Source organism: Bos javanicus, chromosome 29, assembly GCF_032452875.1.
Source record: "Bos javanicus breed banteng chromosome 29, ARS-OSU_banteng_1.0, whole genome shotgun sequence".
Taxonomy (NCBI): domain Eukaryota; kingdom Metazoa; phylum Chordata; class Mammalia; order Artiodactyla; family Bovidae; genus Bos; species Bos javanicus.
Genome location: NC_083896.1, coordinates 734482 through 749139, shown reverse-complemented (window position 1 = coordinate 749139; position 14658 = coordinate 734482). Strand labels below are relative to the sequence as shown.

The 14658-nt window shown below is 47.2% G+C and overlaps 1 protein-coding gene across 5 annotated transcripts in view; it reads left to right on the top strand.

Moving 5' to 3' along the window:
• The first annotated feature begins 516 nt into the window (after window positions 1-516).
• PANX1 (pannexin 1) overlaps window positions 517-14658 on the top strand; it is a 56297-nt gene continuing 42155 nt past the window's right edge. For 3 of the 5 annotated variants that reach the window (XR_009734460.1, XR_009734458.1, XR_009734459.1), the window contains exon 1: window positions 636-1090. Coding sequence is in view for 2 of the 5 variants with exons in the window: in XM_061405952.1 (XP_061261936.1) it covers window positions 910-1090 (181 nt within the window). In the remaining 3 variants the exon portion in view is untranslated. Of the gene's footprint in view, window positions 1091-14658 lie in introns of all 5 variants that reach the window. The other 2 variants (XM_061405952.1, XM_061405953.1) reach the window with 2 other exon arrangements.

Here is a 14658-nt window from a genome sequence, read left to right as displayed (position 1 = left end):
TCTCTCAGCATCCCAGACCGAGGCTCTCGCGGGCAAAGCGAGAGACGAAGCACAGACCCCTGAGACCGAGTCAGGCGCAGGCTCACCACTCCGAGCCCGCACATCCCTGGCCCACAGTGTACCTGCAAGAGTTAAGCGCCCCCTCTCCCACGTTTGCTCGGTCTAACCCGCTCGATCGCCTTTTATGGCGCCCGTTGCTCTCTGAGGCCTTTGCACCACCTTCCGACCCGATCCCGCCATGTAGAAATGCTGGGGGTGAGGCGTAAGGGTCCGTTCGGTCTGCAAGGCGGCAGGTCACTTTCAGAAGGGACTTCAAACTTCCCGGCGCCCGGAAGAGGAGGGGATGAGGGTGGGAGGGGCGCGAGGACTAGCCGAGGTGCCTCTCGCCCGGACGCCCCCTTCAGGGGTGGATCCCAGGGTTGCGGGCGCTGCCGCGCTCACCGCGCCCTCCGGCTCCCGGAAACGCCGCGCTCCTTCGGCGCTCGCGCTCCTCCGAGGTTCCGGGAGAGCGCGCGGGGCGGCGGCAGCCGCAGCCGGGGCCTCGCGGCGGGGCTCGTGCTTTGTTTGGCCGCGGACTCGCCCTCGGGCGCGCGGCGGCGGCGCGGAGCCCGGGGACCTGCCGGGGTGGCTGCGCCCGGGCCTGCGGTGGAGGAGCGGGCGCAACCCGGGCTCCCGTGCCCGCGGAGCAGCCCAGGGACACGCCAGGCCAGGCGCCGGGAGAAAATGGCTGCGGCGCATCACGGTACAAAGACCGGCGGAATGTGGGAGCCACCGGGGAGCCGGCAAAGGGAAAGCGAAACCCGCGGGCTGGGCTGGTGACGGTCGAAGGCGCCGCACCGCCCTCCCGACGCCGGCAGTCCGCAGGCCTGCCTCGCAAACCGGCCCGGCCCAGCCCGGCGCGCCGCAGCTATGGCCATTGCGCACCTAGCCACCGAGTATGTCTTCTCGGACTTCCTGCTGAAGGAGCCCTCGGAGGCCAAGTTTAAGGGGCTGCGGCTGGAGCTGGCCGTGGACAAGATGGTCACGTGCATCGCTGTGGGGCTGCCTCTCCTGCTCGTCTCGCTGGCTTTCGCGCAAGAAATCTCCATTGGTGAGGTCCGGGGCTGGCGGGATCGGGGCGGGCTGGGCCGGCGTTATCAGAGGTGCCCTAGTCTCTGGCTGGAAGTGATTTACCGCGCGCTCCGGGCGGTGCTCGGCCGTTGTCATGGGCATATGCACGTTGGGAAGGAAGGTAGCCAGATTTGATGGTCTGAAGCAGTCCTTGTCCACGTGCTTCCCGCCCCCACCCCCAAACGTGGACTCTGCTCGTATCCCACTCCCCAGTTCGCCAGTTGCCTGCTGCCCACTGATGGCTTACTGGCAATGTGCCCAGTCAGTGCCTACTGCTGACTGTGGCTTAGTGTTCAAGCCTCACTCCTAAGACCGGCGCCGTTGTCACTAGATTTGCCTGGAACAACTGTCTCCTCTCCCCTCCACCCCCACATTTCTGCAGTCACCTAGAATTTGTATCAGAGAAGCTCCTTAGTGTCTAAATGGAGCATATGAGTAAAAGTACCCCAATCAAAGTGCTTTCTCCCTTGTCTTACATTAAATTAACGTGTACTGAGACTTAGCAGCTGCAGGGTTGTGAATGATGGGAAATAACTGCTCTTGGCCAGTATTAGAAGGATATCCAGATCCTCTACCTGGATGGTCTTTTTTTGAATGTGAGATAAATGAATCGCCTCCGTGTAAATTCTCATGTGTTATAGCAACAGTTCTGTGAGATTCTGAAAGTCTGGTGGCCTGGGTAGGATCACGTGGCCACCAAGCGGCTGGTCTTCCTTACCAGCTGTTCAGATTTTGGCGGGGGCGGGGTGGGGGGGTTGGGTTGCCGGGGGAGAGTGTTTGAGTCAACAGGAAGGCAGTGTGTGAGGCTATACACAGCTCTGTGGAGCGGAGGTGGCCAGTGGGCTGAAGGATGGGGAAAGCCTGTGTGAGAAGCTGGGCTGGCCTGGGTGAGAAGCCCCTGCCCGTGGGTGGGATGTGGATAAGCAGAATTGACACTTATGCCAAGATTTTGAGATGGAGGAGAAGGCCCAGTTCCTGGAAGGACAGACACTGCGAGCGAGTATCCTCACTGAGGCAGAAGGATTGGTCAGGGTTTCTGGCATATGAGAGTGAATATGGGCCTGAGTCAGTGAGAACAGAACAGAAGACTTGGTTTAAAAAGTGAAAAGTTATGATTTGAGTAGAGGCTGGACTAGCTGAAAACAGCACTTAATAAGTAATAGGCTGAGGGTACTGTGCAAGGTCTGGAGAAGGCAATGGCACCCCACTCCAGTACTCTTGCCTGGAAAATCCCAAGGACGGAGGAGCCTGGTGGGCTGCTGTCCATGGGGTCGCTAAGAGTCTGACAGGACTGAACAACTTCACTTTCACTTTTCACTTTCATGCATTGGAGAAGGAAATGGCAACCCACTCCAGTGTTCTTGCCTGGAGAATCCCAAGGATGGAGGAGCCTGGTGGGCTGCCGTCTATGGGGTTTCACAGAATCGGACATGACTGAAGCGACTTAGCAGCCCCAGCAGCAGCAGCAGCAGTGTGTAAGGTCTGTGAAGGGGAGGAGGTTAGAGTTAGGAAGGATGCCATAAAGATTCAGAATCAGTTGAGGTCTTGTGTGAGTGTGGGCCCCACGACTAGAAGGGAAAGGATGGGAGGTTTCCAGGAGCAGGGAGACATGCTTTTGGGCATATAGCTTTCCAGAGGCCCCTAAGGGCCGAACTGATCAGAGATACCGGAAAGGCTGCAGGCCTAGTGATTGGGGAGTGATATTGACAAAAGTAGTGAAGTTGAGGGAATAGTTGGTTAGAAAAAGGTTACGGTGAGCTTGATTTTGTGATCTGCACCACAGAATTGTTCAACTTGGCAGGAAGTCATCAAATTCATTTTGAAAAGTAGTCTTCAGTTTTCCTTGTCATTGGACAGGCATTGATAATCAAAGCTTTCCCTCTGCCTTCCTGTGAGTTGAGGCTTCCAGGAGAAAGGAAAACCACAAAGTAGCATGGATCCTGGAGATGATCTGCCCCTTCATTGAATGTTTCCTGAGGACCCAGTGCTGGGCGCTGAGGACCCAGGAGTTGGGGAGACGTGGGCTCTGCCATGGGGGAGCAGCCATCTAATGCCAGGAGCTGGATACCCTCTGTGATCAAACCTTACCTCTAGCCCACGTATTCCAGGGACTCTTAAGAGTGCTGTCAGCCCTTTCTAACTGATGGGCTGTCTGAAAGACATTTACTTTGGGTAGGTTTACCCAGTGGGAGGCTGAGCTTTTGCTGTTTTTTTGTTGGAGGGTGTTGAAGGAGTTTGAGATGTGGTCCTCTCCCCTCCCTGTAGGAGTTTACCATCCAGCTGGGCACAGGAACAGACTTGCTGGAGGTAACGTGGTTCAGCAGTGTGTGATTCAATGACAAGGCAGTGTTAAGCTCTGAGCACCAGGTGGCAGGAGCTTGGGTGAAGCTGTCAGCAGACTCCTGTATACTGAGAGCTTCAGGACATTTGACAGGAGGAAGGCAGGACCAGGGATGACGTTAGACAAAGCCAGAAGACAGACTTCAGAGAGGAGAGAAGAGGTACAGGAAAGAGTGCGTGAAACTGGTCTGGTGGGGTCCTGCGTGCTCTGGGAGGTGGGAGCAGAAGGGGCTCTGCCTAGCCGTCCGTCCAGCCTTTGTGGGTCATCACAGAGGTGATGTGGTGTGGAAGGGCAGAGCAGGGCGGTGCCCATGGGCACGGTGGAGGGCACACTGGCGGCCTTTGCAGCAACCTGGAGCTGTCACTGCTTATTGGTCCTGACTGCCCTGTGACGGCCGGAATTACAAGCACAGCCATTCTGGAGGGAGTTGCTAGGAGAATCATTTAATTTCTGAGTTGTGGCTGGAGAGTTTTAAAGACTTCTGCAAAGTGAGCTGCTGATGTTGGATTGATATAAGAATTAAAATAGGCCCCTGGTCTGGTTAAGCCTGATACTTTGCTCAGCTCTTCTAAAGCATTGCATGCCTGGCTCCCCAAGAGGGTAAGCTGGGTAGGGGGACAAAAAAACCCTGATTCCACACTATCTGATGCACAGCAGAGGACAGTTTAAATTTGACTGTGACTCTTGGCTGGTAAGACTGTGCGATGGGAGCCAGAGAACAGGCACTCAGCACTGACCACGTTTTTTCAGCTCTCACTTTTTCTCTCTGCTTGCCTTGCATCATGTCTTGTATACAACAAGTGCTCAATTAAGATGCGGTGAAAGAAATGCAGGAGCCTGTGAGAGAGCTCTCCTGGGTCTGCCCTTGGAGAATGGCTGGGCTGAGGCGGGGAGGGGCATCCAGGGAGGGAGGCCAGGCCTCCGTGTCCAGGTCAGAAGCCCGTGTCAGGATTGAGGTTGCAGCAGCCAGGTCCCAACCTGGAATTCACCAGCTCGAGGTGAGGGGTCCCTGGTACGGGGAGACTTCCTTGTTGCTGGGTCCCTGTGTCATTTAATAACACAAGGGCTGCTCTGGTGAGGTCAGTCCTGGTTCCCTCCCTGAGGTCCCGCTCTGATGACAGTACTGCAGGATACGGTCAGAGTGGAGGCACCAGTTGCCCCACCTGATTTACAAGCATAGGGTGTGTTGCAAACGCCTCAAATTGCCTTTTACAGCACTTTTGGGGCAAGGGAGAATCTGTTTGAAATGTCGAAGGCTCTGTGGAAGGCGGTTGAGTGTTGTTCTGTATGGCTCAGGCTGTTGAGTGTCATTCTGTGTGGCTTGGAGAACACACGACTGTCACCATATGGCAGGTGCAGGGGGTCAGAGTTCTGTGCCACAAAAGGACCTTCATTTCTAACACACCTTTGCAGATGCCTCTAGAGGTACAGCATCTGTCACCCTGATTATCTCCCTATCTCTATATATTTCTGTATCTAGAGAGAGTTTAGGAAATAGCAGAGTGACAGCTCTGTGTAGAATACAAGCATAATTGGGCCACATGGCCTTCACGCTCTGAAATCCTAGTATTTATCTCAAGCATTGAAGAAACTGATTCCCTAAGCATGTTATTTTTCAACAGACCAAACCCTGAATGAGACTTGTGGTCTTGGGGTCTTTTTCTGGATCTGCAGTGCCATTGGCCTAGGGCTGTACGTGACCCGAGGCCGAGGTATCCTCCCTTGGGGTCTGCTTTGACTCTGGAGCCCCCGTCTGGCGCCTTGGGAGATGCTGGGAGGGTGGAGTCCCTGTGTCCCTCCAGTATGCTGGCTGCCTGGTCCCAGTCTGGCCGGACCAGATGAGCAGCAGGGCAACCACTAGACCCCAGGGAAGGGCATCTGGTCCGCCCAGGGAGCCTGCTCCTCTGCTGCCCTACCGGTGGGCTGCTGTGGTTCTGGATGGAGGGACGTGGTCTCTCAGGGTTAGCCTTCTCTGCTGCTGTCATTCCTGGGCCGGTGCTGGGCCAGCCCCAGGGGGACGGGGGACAGGGAGCTGCAGCCTCTTGCAGAGCTGTTAGTGCCCTGCTCCCCTCGTGTTTCCTCCAGCTGAGTCCGCAGCTCTGTCATCTGCTCTTCTGTGGCTGTGCGTAGGCACACCTTTGGGAATGTGTTCAGGCTGCCTTCAGCGTACAGTGGGTGGCACAGCTGATTGTTCTTTTCAGGCGTGTCTCTAAGAATGGGCTAATATAGGGTCTCAGGGCAAAGGTCCCAAAACAGCACATCCTCAACTCACAGTTTAAGCCAAAACACCAGGGGTGCATCCTGGTCCCCTTCCAGAAGGATGCCTGCTGTCCAGAGAGTGTACATACCTACTGATACATGTTTTTCTTTGTTAAATTTTTTTTTTTTTTTGGTATTTTTATTGTTCAGATAGTACCTACATACCTTCTCAGGGTGAAGGATTTATAAGCCTTCCTCGTGTGTTAGGATTTATAAGCCTTCCACTGTGTGTGTCCACAGTGACCACCGTGGACACTGTTCAGCTGAAAAGTCCCCTTTCTTTGCATTAATACAAAGTTTAGACACTTTTTTAAACCAAACTGAGTCACGTCATGGTGGTTTGCACTTTCCCACTGAGTATGATATGGAGAGCCTTCTGTGTTAGTACTGAAGTGTCACCTCACTGTTTTTTAACAGACAGGCAGACAGAGATGGGAGAAGGCAATGGCACCCCATTCCAGTACTTTTGCCTGGAAAATCCCATGGACGGAGGAGCCTGGTGGGCTGCAGTCCATGGGGTCTCGAAGAGTCAGACACGACTGAACAACTTCACTTTCACTTTTCACTTTCATGCATTAGAGAAGGAAATGGCAGCCCACTCCAGTGTTCTTGCCTGGAGAATCCCAGGGATGGTGGAGCCTGGTGGGCTGCTGTCTATGCGGTTGCACAGAGTCGGACACGACTGAAGCGACTTAGCAGACAGAGATACTCCATAGGGTGAAGTGTTCTTGCCATAGTTCACCCAGTCATTTTCCTAGGGATGTGCGTGTAGGTTCTTCCTAATTTTCCATGATTACACACCAGGCTTATTGGTACATAATCTCTGTAACAGCTGCCCTCCTCCCATCATTGAAAGAAAAACAAAAGTTCCCAGAAAGATGGAGCCATTCTCTAGGATAGTTCTGCATTCCTGAGTTACTATTTCAAGTAAAAGTCAATGCGCCTGTGTACCCTCCGGCTCCAGCTCCCTCTAAATGTGACTCAGAAGAGGGGAAGAGGAATTTTGATGTGTTCCTTGTTTTAAGAAAGAAATTGCCTCTTTCAGGAGTAAGGTTGCAAGTTTCCATGGACTTTTCTGATGTGTTCTCAAAGCACAGTGTTTCCTTCTAAGCACTTACCCGAAGTTCCAATTTGTTAATTATTTCCATAATTTGTGTTTAATGCTGTCTCCCCACCAGACTATAAGTTTACTGGGGTCAGGGACCATTTATCCTCTGTGGGGTTGACTGCTTTATCACTAGCGTCCAGCGCAAAACTTGGTACGTAGTAGGCATTCAGTGGAGTTTGTAAAGGAATGGAATCATTAAAGATGTCAGTAGGATTTTAGCATTTTGGGATCCTGAGTGTTATTCTATTGTCTGTAAGACAGGATTTTATGTATCTTGAAAGAGTTTGTCTTAAAAAAAAATCACCATCAAAAATATTTGAAAACTCTGTATAATGTCATTGGAGAGAACTGGAGTAACAGTAATAGACCAAAGAATGTGAACTGATGGATAATAAGCAAACATTTAGTCATGATGAGATTGATTTTAAAAATTAACAGAATTTACCCCAATAGCATTTGTTCTGTTTCAATGCCCATTGTTCCCTGACTTTAAAGAACTCAATGACTTAGATCTATATTTAATTATTTTCAAATCCCTTTCTCTTTTCCAAAGAGAAATGAAAATTCGAAAAGAAGATGAAGTTGTGTGTGTGGGGGAAACTCTATTATTTCGAAACAGATGAAAGTCCTGTCCTTAGCAAAAGCTGAACATATGTCTTGAAATCTTTGCAGAGTCTAGACTTAGATTAGCAACATCCTTTTAGAAACCATTCGAACACCCACCCTTCCTCTGCAGGTTGCTTCCTTGGAGTGCTTTCTTCTCAAACCCCTACCTGGGGCAGTGAGTTTGGTCCAGAGCGGGGGTGCAGTTTGGGAGCACCGTGCCCCAGCTGAGTGAGCTGGACGCAGCCGTGTCCCTTGGGGCTGCCTGGGGGCAGCTGGGACATTGGTTTCCAGGAGAGAAAGCACTGAGGTGAGCCTGGCTCCATGTGGGGCACAGGGTATGTGTTAGCACAGGGGGGGATTCTTCCCACTTATTCATCCTCTCTAAAGCTTGCACTCCTTTTTTCTCAAAGGCTGTTTACATATGTGTATATTTATCTGATTATAAAGATATAACTTCCTGTAGAAAACATGGGCAATGTAGAACAGAGCAGTAATTCCAGCACTGTTACAACACTGAGGTAACCACTGTCAAATCTTTGTGTGTTTCCCCGAACTCTTTATTGTATATACATAGCTGACAACTTGTATTCTGCTTTTGAAAAACCAAACTTCATTTCGGGTGATTTTACCTCATTCTTAAATCTGACAAACTTGCCTTTTGTTGGCTACCAAAGGAAACATCGAAAAGGTGTATGGAAATTGAACCCTGTTGCAATTTTTTGCTAATACAAATAGCAATGTGAGGAACACTCCTGAACATAAACCTCTAAACTAAAGGTCTCAGTATTTCAACAAATTGTGTATAAATCTAATTACAAAGTGTGGGAACATTTTCAGGATTCTAGACTTAAATGGCTGGTTGCTCTCTGGAAAGATCATTTGTTGTTGAATCTTCCAGCAGTTTAGGAGGGTCCCCTTGCTCTTGGTTTCCAGAGTGTATGATTTTATGTATCTCATTTACCCAGGTATCTTCTTACATCTAGAAATAAACTGGGAAGTTGACAAGCAACAGACAAAGTGACTGACTTGCCTGCACAGCTTGTTACATCTTTAGTAGATAAATTCCTCAAAATATACTGCTACAGAATTATAGGAAGGGGATCATTACTGGGAATTTGTCAAGTTATCTGACAAACTTCTACATTTCGGGGCTCATTAAATTTACTTTCACTTCATTGTTTTTTGCCTTTTGACTAATTTATTTATTTGGCTGCATCAAATCTTAGTTGCAGCATATCTTGCAATGGGGGACTTAGTTGCCCCGTGGCATGCGGGATCTTAGTTTCCCAAACAGGGATTGAACCTGGGTCCCTTGCATTGCAAGGCAGATTCTTAACCACTGGACCACCAGGGAAGTCCCTCATTTCATATTTTGATGATTGCTATTACTACTATCTTTGTGATTGAGAGAAGCTGGGCGGTTAAGGATGGGATAAACAAAGTGGAAATGCTTTGAGAAAATTACAGCTTCCAAATAGGCTCAGAACATGGTGAATATTCAGTATGAAGGATGAAGAGGTTCTCCATGGACTCATGCTGATAAGATAGACTGGGAGCAGTGCGTCTGCCCTGAGATGCTCTTGAGTAGATACCCCACCATTCTGCTGCTGTGCTGGTGGAGGGGACTTTCCAGATAGTTTTAATTTGCTATGTGTCTGTATGTTTGTGTTAAAGTTCAGAGCAAGAGGAAATTAATACCCTGCCCCCCCCCTTTTTTTTTTTTAAAAAAAAAAGCATACCCCAATCTTGGTCTCTTTACTAGAGGTAACTACTATTACTGTTTAACGTGTATCCTTTTACACTGCTCAATGTTCCTATGGAAAAATCTGATATTATTTAGCATTTTATCAGAGTTAAATTTGTAACAAAATATTATGTCATGTATTAACATTTGCTCGTTTGTCTATAATGTGTCCCAGAGATATTTTGGTGTCTATGTGTAGGTCTGCCTCATTCTTTTTAGTTGCCTATAATTTTCCATTGTATGACTATACCTTAGTTCACTTAACCTTTCTGTTAAGGGACTTACAGGTTCATTCCACTTTTTTCTACTGCAAATAGTGGTTCAATGAGCATCCTTGGATGTGCTTCCTCATGCAAAATGTGTTTCTCTAGGGCAGTGGTTCTCAAACTTTTTGGTCTCAGGAGAGTTTTATACTCTTACTAAATTTTATTGAGGATTTCCAAAGAGCTTTTGTTTGTAGGTTATATCCATCAGTATCACATTAGCAATTAAAACTGAGAGATTTTTAAAATATTCGTTAATTTAAAATACAAGCCCATTACATGTTAACATGTATCTTGCAAAAAAATAAGTTTAAAAACAAAAGCTTAGCAAGAAGAGTGGCATTGGTTCCAAGTTTTGCAAGTCTCCTTAATGTCTGGCTCATTTGAAGACCACAGACCACTGCCTGCTCCTCATTCATTGCACAGTGATACACCAAGTCAGTAGCTTCTGGAAGCACTATCGAACATACGAGAGAATGAGATTAAGAAGGTAGGTAACAACTTAGTAATATTATGAGAAGAGGGTTCACATCACGAACTAGCTTCAAGAGTCTGAGGTTCTGGACCCCACTTTGAGAAACATTCTCTGGGGTCAAAGAGTTGTGTTTGCGGCTAGCTCCACATGAGGTGTGCACGTTACGTGTTCACAAGGCATTTCCAGTTGCCCTTCAGGGCTCGGTCTACACCTGTCAGGATGTAGGGAGCAGCCCCTTCTCCACTTCCTTCCTGCTAAGCTTTCAGTTTCTCATTCTCTTGATGGAAATCGAATCTCACACATCAACTCTGCTGCTGCTGCTGTCGCTTCAGTTGTGTCTGACTCTGTGTGACCCCATAGATGGCAGCCCACCAGGCTCCGCCATCCCTGGGATTCTCCAGGCAAGAACACTGGAGTGGGTTGCCACTTCCTTTTCCAATGCATGAAAGTGAAAAATGAAAGTGAAGTTGCTCAGTCGTGTCTGACTCTGTGCAACCCCATGGCCTGCAGCCCACCAGGCTTCTCCGTCCAAGGAATTTTCCAGGCAAGAGTACTGGAGTGGGTTGCCATTGCCTTCTCCGACACATCAACTCTACTTCAATTAAAAAAAAAAAACAACACAGGATTTTCCTGGTGATCCAGTGGTTGGGAATCCTCCTGCCAGTGCAGGGGAATGCCAGCTCCATTCCTGGTTCGGTCAGAGCTCACACCCTTCGGGGCAGCCCGAGCGCTTCAGCTGAGAGTCTGGGGCTGAGAGCCTGGGCACCGCAGCAGGAGGGGCCTCGGCGACCGCGGGAGAAGCAGCCTGGTCACTGATGTAGAAAAAGCCCACACAAAGCAAGACCCAGGTCAGCCAAGAATAAATAAGTTTTTTAAAATTAAAAAAAAAATTGCTAAAAAAGTACACACAAAGTCTGCTTTGTTAGAATTAAAAATAAAAAGAAACAAAAACAGACAAAACGGCACCTCACTGTTCCAGTCTCTGGTTCCCGGCGTGTCCTGGGATTTCATAACGCGCAGCTCGGGGCTGTCCTCTGACTCTTGGCAGTGTCCAGAGGCTGCTCTGTCTCCAGGCGATTCTCCATTGCCCTCTGGTCTGGAGTGCTTGGTCCTAGAGACTATCAGGTCTCAGTTTGTTATTATTAGCTTATGAAATATTTCCTTCTACAGTCTCTTTTTATCTTTTTTTTTTTTCCAAAGCTAAAAAGTTAAAAAATAAGCTGTTTCCCTTCTGAGCCCTGTTTCCTGCTTAACTAAGTAGCAAAATGAGCAAGTATAATTTTTTAGGAAATATAAAGATGTCTTTAAGAAATCTTCTTTTAATTTTGAATTAGAGGATAATTTCTTTACAATATTGTGGTGGTTTCTGCCATACATCAGCATGAATCAGCCATAGGCATATATAGATGCCCTCCCTCCCTCTTCCCTCCCCATCCCACTTCTCTGGGTTGTCACAAAGCAGGAGCTTTGGGTTCCCAGCGTCATACAGCAAATTCCCACTGGCTATCTCTTTTACATATGGTAATTATGTGTTTCAATGCTGCTCTCTCAAATCATCCCACCCCCTCCTTTGTGTCCAAAAGTCTGTTATGTCTACTGCCCTGCAAGTGGGATCATCAGTACTTTACATATGCCTTAATATACGATATTTGTCTTTCTCTTTCTGACTTACTTCACTGTGTATAATAGGCTCTAGGTTCATCCACCCCCAATCAGTTCAGTTCAGTTCAGTCGCTCAGTCATGTCTAACTCTTTGCGACCCCATGGACTGTAGCACACCAGCCCTCCCTGTCCGTTAGAACTGACTCAAATGCATTCCTTTTTACAGCTGAGTAATATTCCATTATGTATACATACCATAACTTGTTTGTCCTTTCATCTATCAGTGGGCATCTAGGTTGCTTCCATTTCCTAGCTATTGTACATAGTGCTGCAATGAACATTGGGGTACGTGTGTATGGTTTCCCCAGGCTGTTGCCCAGTAGTGGGATTGCTGGGTTATATGGTAGTTTTAATGGGCTTCCCAGGTGGCTCATTGTAAAGAATCTGCCTGCAATACAGGAGACCTGGATTTGATCCCTAGATTGGGAAGATCCCTTGGAGGAGGTCATGGCAACCCACTCCAGTATTCTTGCCTGCAGAATTCCATGGACAGAAGAGCCTGACGGGCTGCAGTCCATAGGGTCTCAAAGAGTCAGACATGACTGAAGCAACTGAGCAGCAGCAGCAGCAGCAGCAGCATGGTAGTTTTATTCCTAGTTTTTTTAAAGGAATCTCCACACTGTTCTCCATAGTGGCTGTATCAGTTTGCGTTCCCACTAGCAGTGTAAGAGTGTTCCCTTTTCTTCACACCCACTCCAGCATTTATTGTTTGTAGACTTTTTGATGATGGCCATTCTGATGGGTATGAGATGTTACCTCATCATAGTTTTGATTTTCATTTCTCTGTTAATGAGCAGTGTTGAGAATCTTCTCATGTGTTTATTAGCCATCTGTGTGTCCTCTTTGGAGAAATGTCTGATTAGGTCTTCTGCCCACTTTTTAATTGGGATGTTTGATTTTTGGTATTGAGTTGCATGAGCTGCTTGTATATTTTGAAAATTAATCCTTTGTCGGTTGTTTCATTTGCTGTTTTCTCCCATTCTGAGGGTTGTCTTTGCACCTTGCTTATAGTTCCCTGTAAGTAGATGGTGACTGTAGCTGTGAAATTAGAAGATACTTGCTTCTTGGAAGGAAAGCTGTGACAAACCTAAACAGTGTATTAAAAAGCAAAGACATCACTTTGTCAACAAAGGTCCATATAGTCAAAGCTATGGTTTTTCCTGTTGTCATATACACATGTGAGAGTTGGACCGTAAAAAAAGGCTGAGCACCTAAGAATTGATGCTTTTGAATTGTGGTGCTTTAGAACACTCTTGAGAGTCCCTTTGACTGCAAGGAGATCAAACCAGTCAATTCTAAAGGAAATCAACCCTGAATATTCATTGAAAGGACTGATGCTAAAGCTGAAATTCCAGTACTTTGGCCACCTGATGTGAAGAGCTGACTCATTGGAAAAGATCCTGATGCTGGGAAAGACTGAAGGCAAAAGGAGAAGAGGGTGGCAGAGGATGAGATGGTGAGATAGCATCACTGACTCAGTGGTGAACTTGAGTAAACTCAGGGTGATAGTGAAGGACAGGGAAGCCTGGCATGCTGCAGTCCACGAAGTCACAAAGAGTTGGACGTGACTTAGCAGCTGAACAACAACATGGTTTCCTTCACTGTGCAAAGATTTTTAAGTTTAATTAGGTCCCATTTGTTTATTTTTGTTTTTATTTCCATTACTCTAGGAGGTGGGTCATAGAGGATCTTGCTGTGATTTATGTCAAAGAGTGTTCTGCCTATATTCTCTAAGAGTTTTATAGTTTCTGGTCTTAAATTTAGGTCTGTAATATATTTTGAGTTTATTTTTGTGTATGGTATTAGGAAGTGTCGTAATTTCATTCTTTTACGTGTTTTCCTAACACTATTTACTGAAGAGACTGTCTTTTCTCTATTGTATATTTTTGCCTCCTTTGTCAAAAATAAAGTGCCCATAGGTGCATGGATTTATCTCTAGGCTTTCTTTCTTGCTCTATTGGTCTGTATTTTTGTTTTTGTGCCAGTACCATACTGTTCTGATGACTGTAGCTTTGTAGTATAGTCTGAAGTTAGGAAGGTTGCTTCCTCCAGCTTCATTCTTCTTTCTCAAGACTGCTTTGGCTATTCAGGGTCTTTTTTTGTCTACATACAAAAATCTTTTTTTATTGTTTAACATCTACTCCATCATTGATGATCAAATATGGATGCTCAAAGTTTTTATAACTGCAGTATGGAAGGGTAACTTTTCAGAGCAGGGTATGCTTATTTGCTGTACCCTTTCTTGGCAAGTTTCACCTCTCTTCTCTGACCAGGTTTATTTTGCAAAACAGATAGCCAGGCTATCAAATGAGGTAATTTATGGAGAGAGCCTGGCACATACACCTGTATTGGTTTGTATTCAGTACATGTTGGTTGACTCTAAAACCAGTGACATAAGCTTCTACAATCTGAAGGTACTTTCCAGTGCTGTGAACAGCCAGCAAAGCAGAGACAGAGGCTTCATGCTTCTCTTCAGCAATCACACAGATTTGGGCGCTATTCAGACAGGTGCTGGAGGCTCAGCTCACATGAGTTTGGGTGATGGTACCTGTGACTTTCCTGCCTTCCGTTCCCGAGTTCCTTGGTGAGAGGAGAATCCAGGAGCTGATGGTCTTGATATTCTTCTTAATAAGGCTTTGTTCCTTTTGAGTGTCTGTAAACACTAAGCCTTTATGTTCTCCTTTTTTTTTTTTTTTGCACATATTGAAGTGAATTCACTGCAGATGGTGACTGCAGCCATGAAATTAAAAGATGCTTACTCCTTGGAAGGAAAGTTATGACCAACCTAGACAGCATATTAAAAAGCAGAGACATTACTTTGTCAACAAAGGTCCATCTAGTCAAGGCTATGGTTTTTCCTGTAGTCATGTATGGATGTGAGAGTTGGACTATAAAGAAAGCTGAGTGCCAAAGAATTGATGGTTTTGAACTGTGGTGTTGGAGAAGATTCTTGAGAGTCCCTTGGACTGCAAGGAGGTCCAACCAGTCCATCCTAAAGGAAATCAGTCCTGGGTGTTCATTGGAAGGACTGATGTTGAAGCTGAAACTCCAGTACTTTGGCCACCTGATGTGAAGAGCTGACTCATTTGA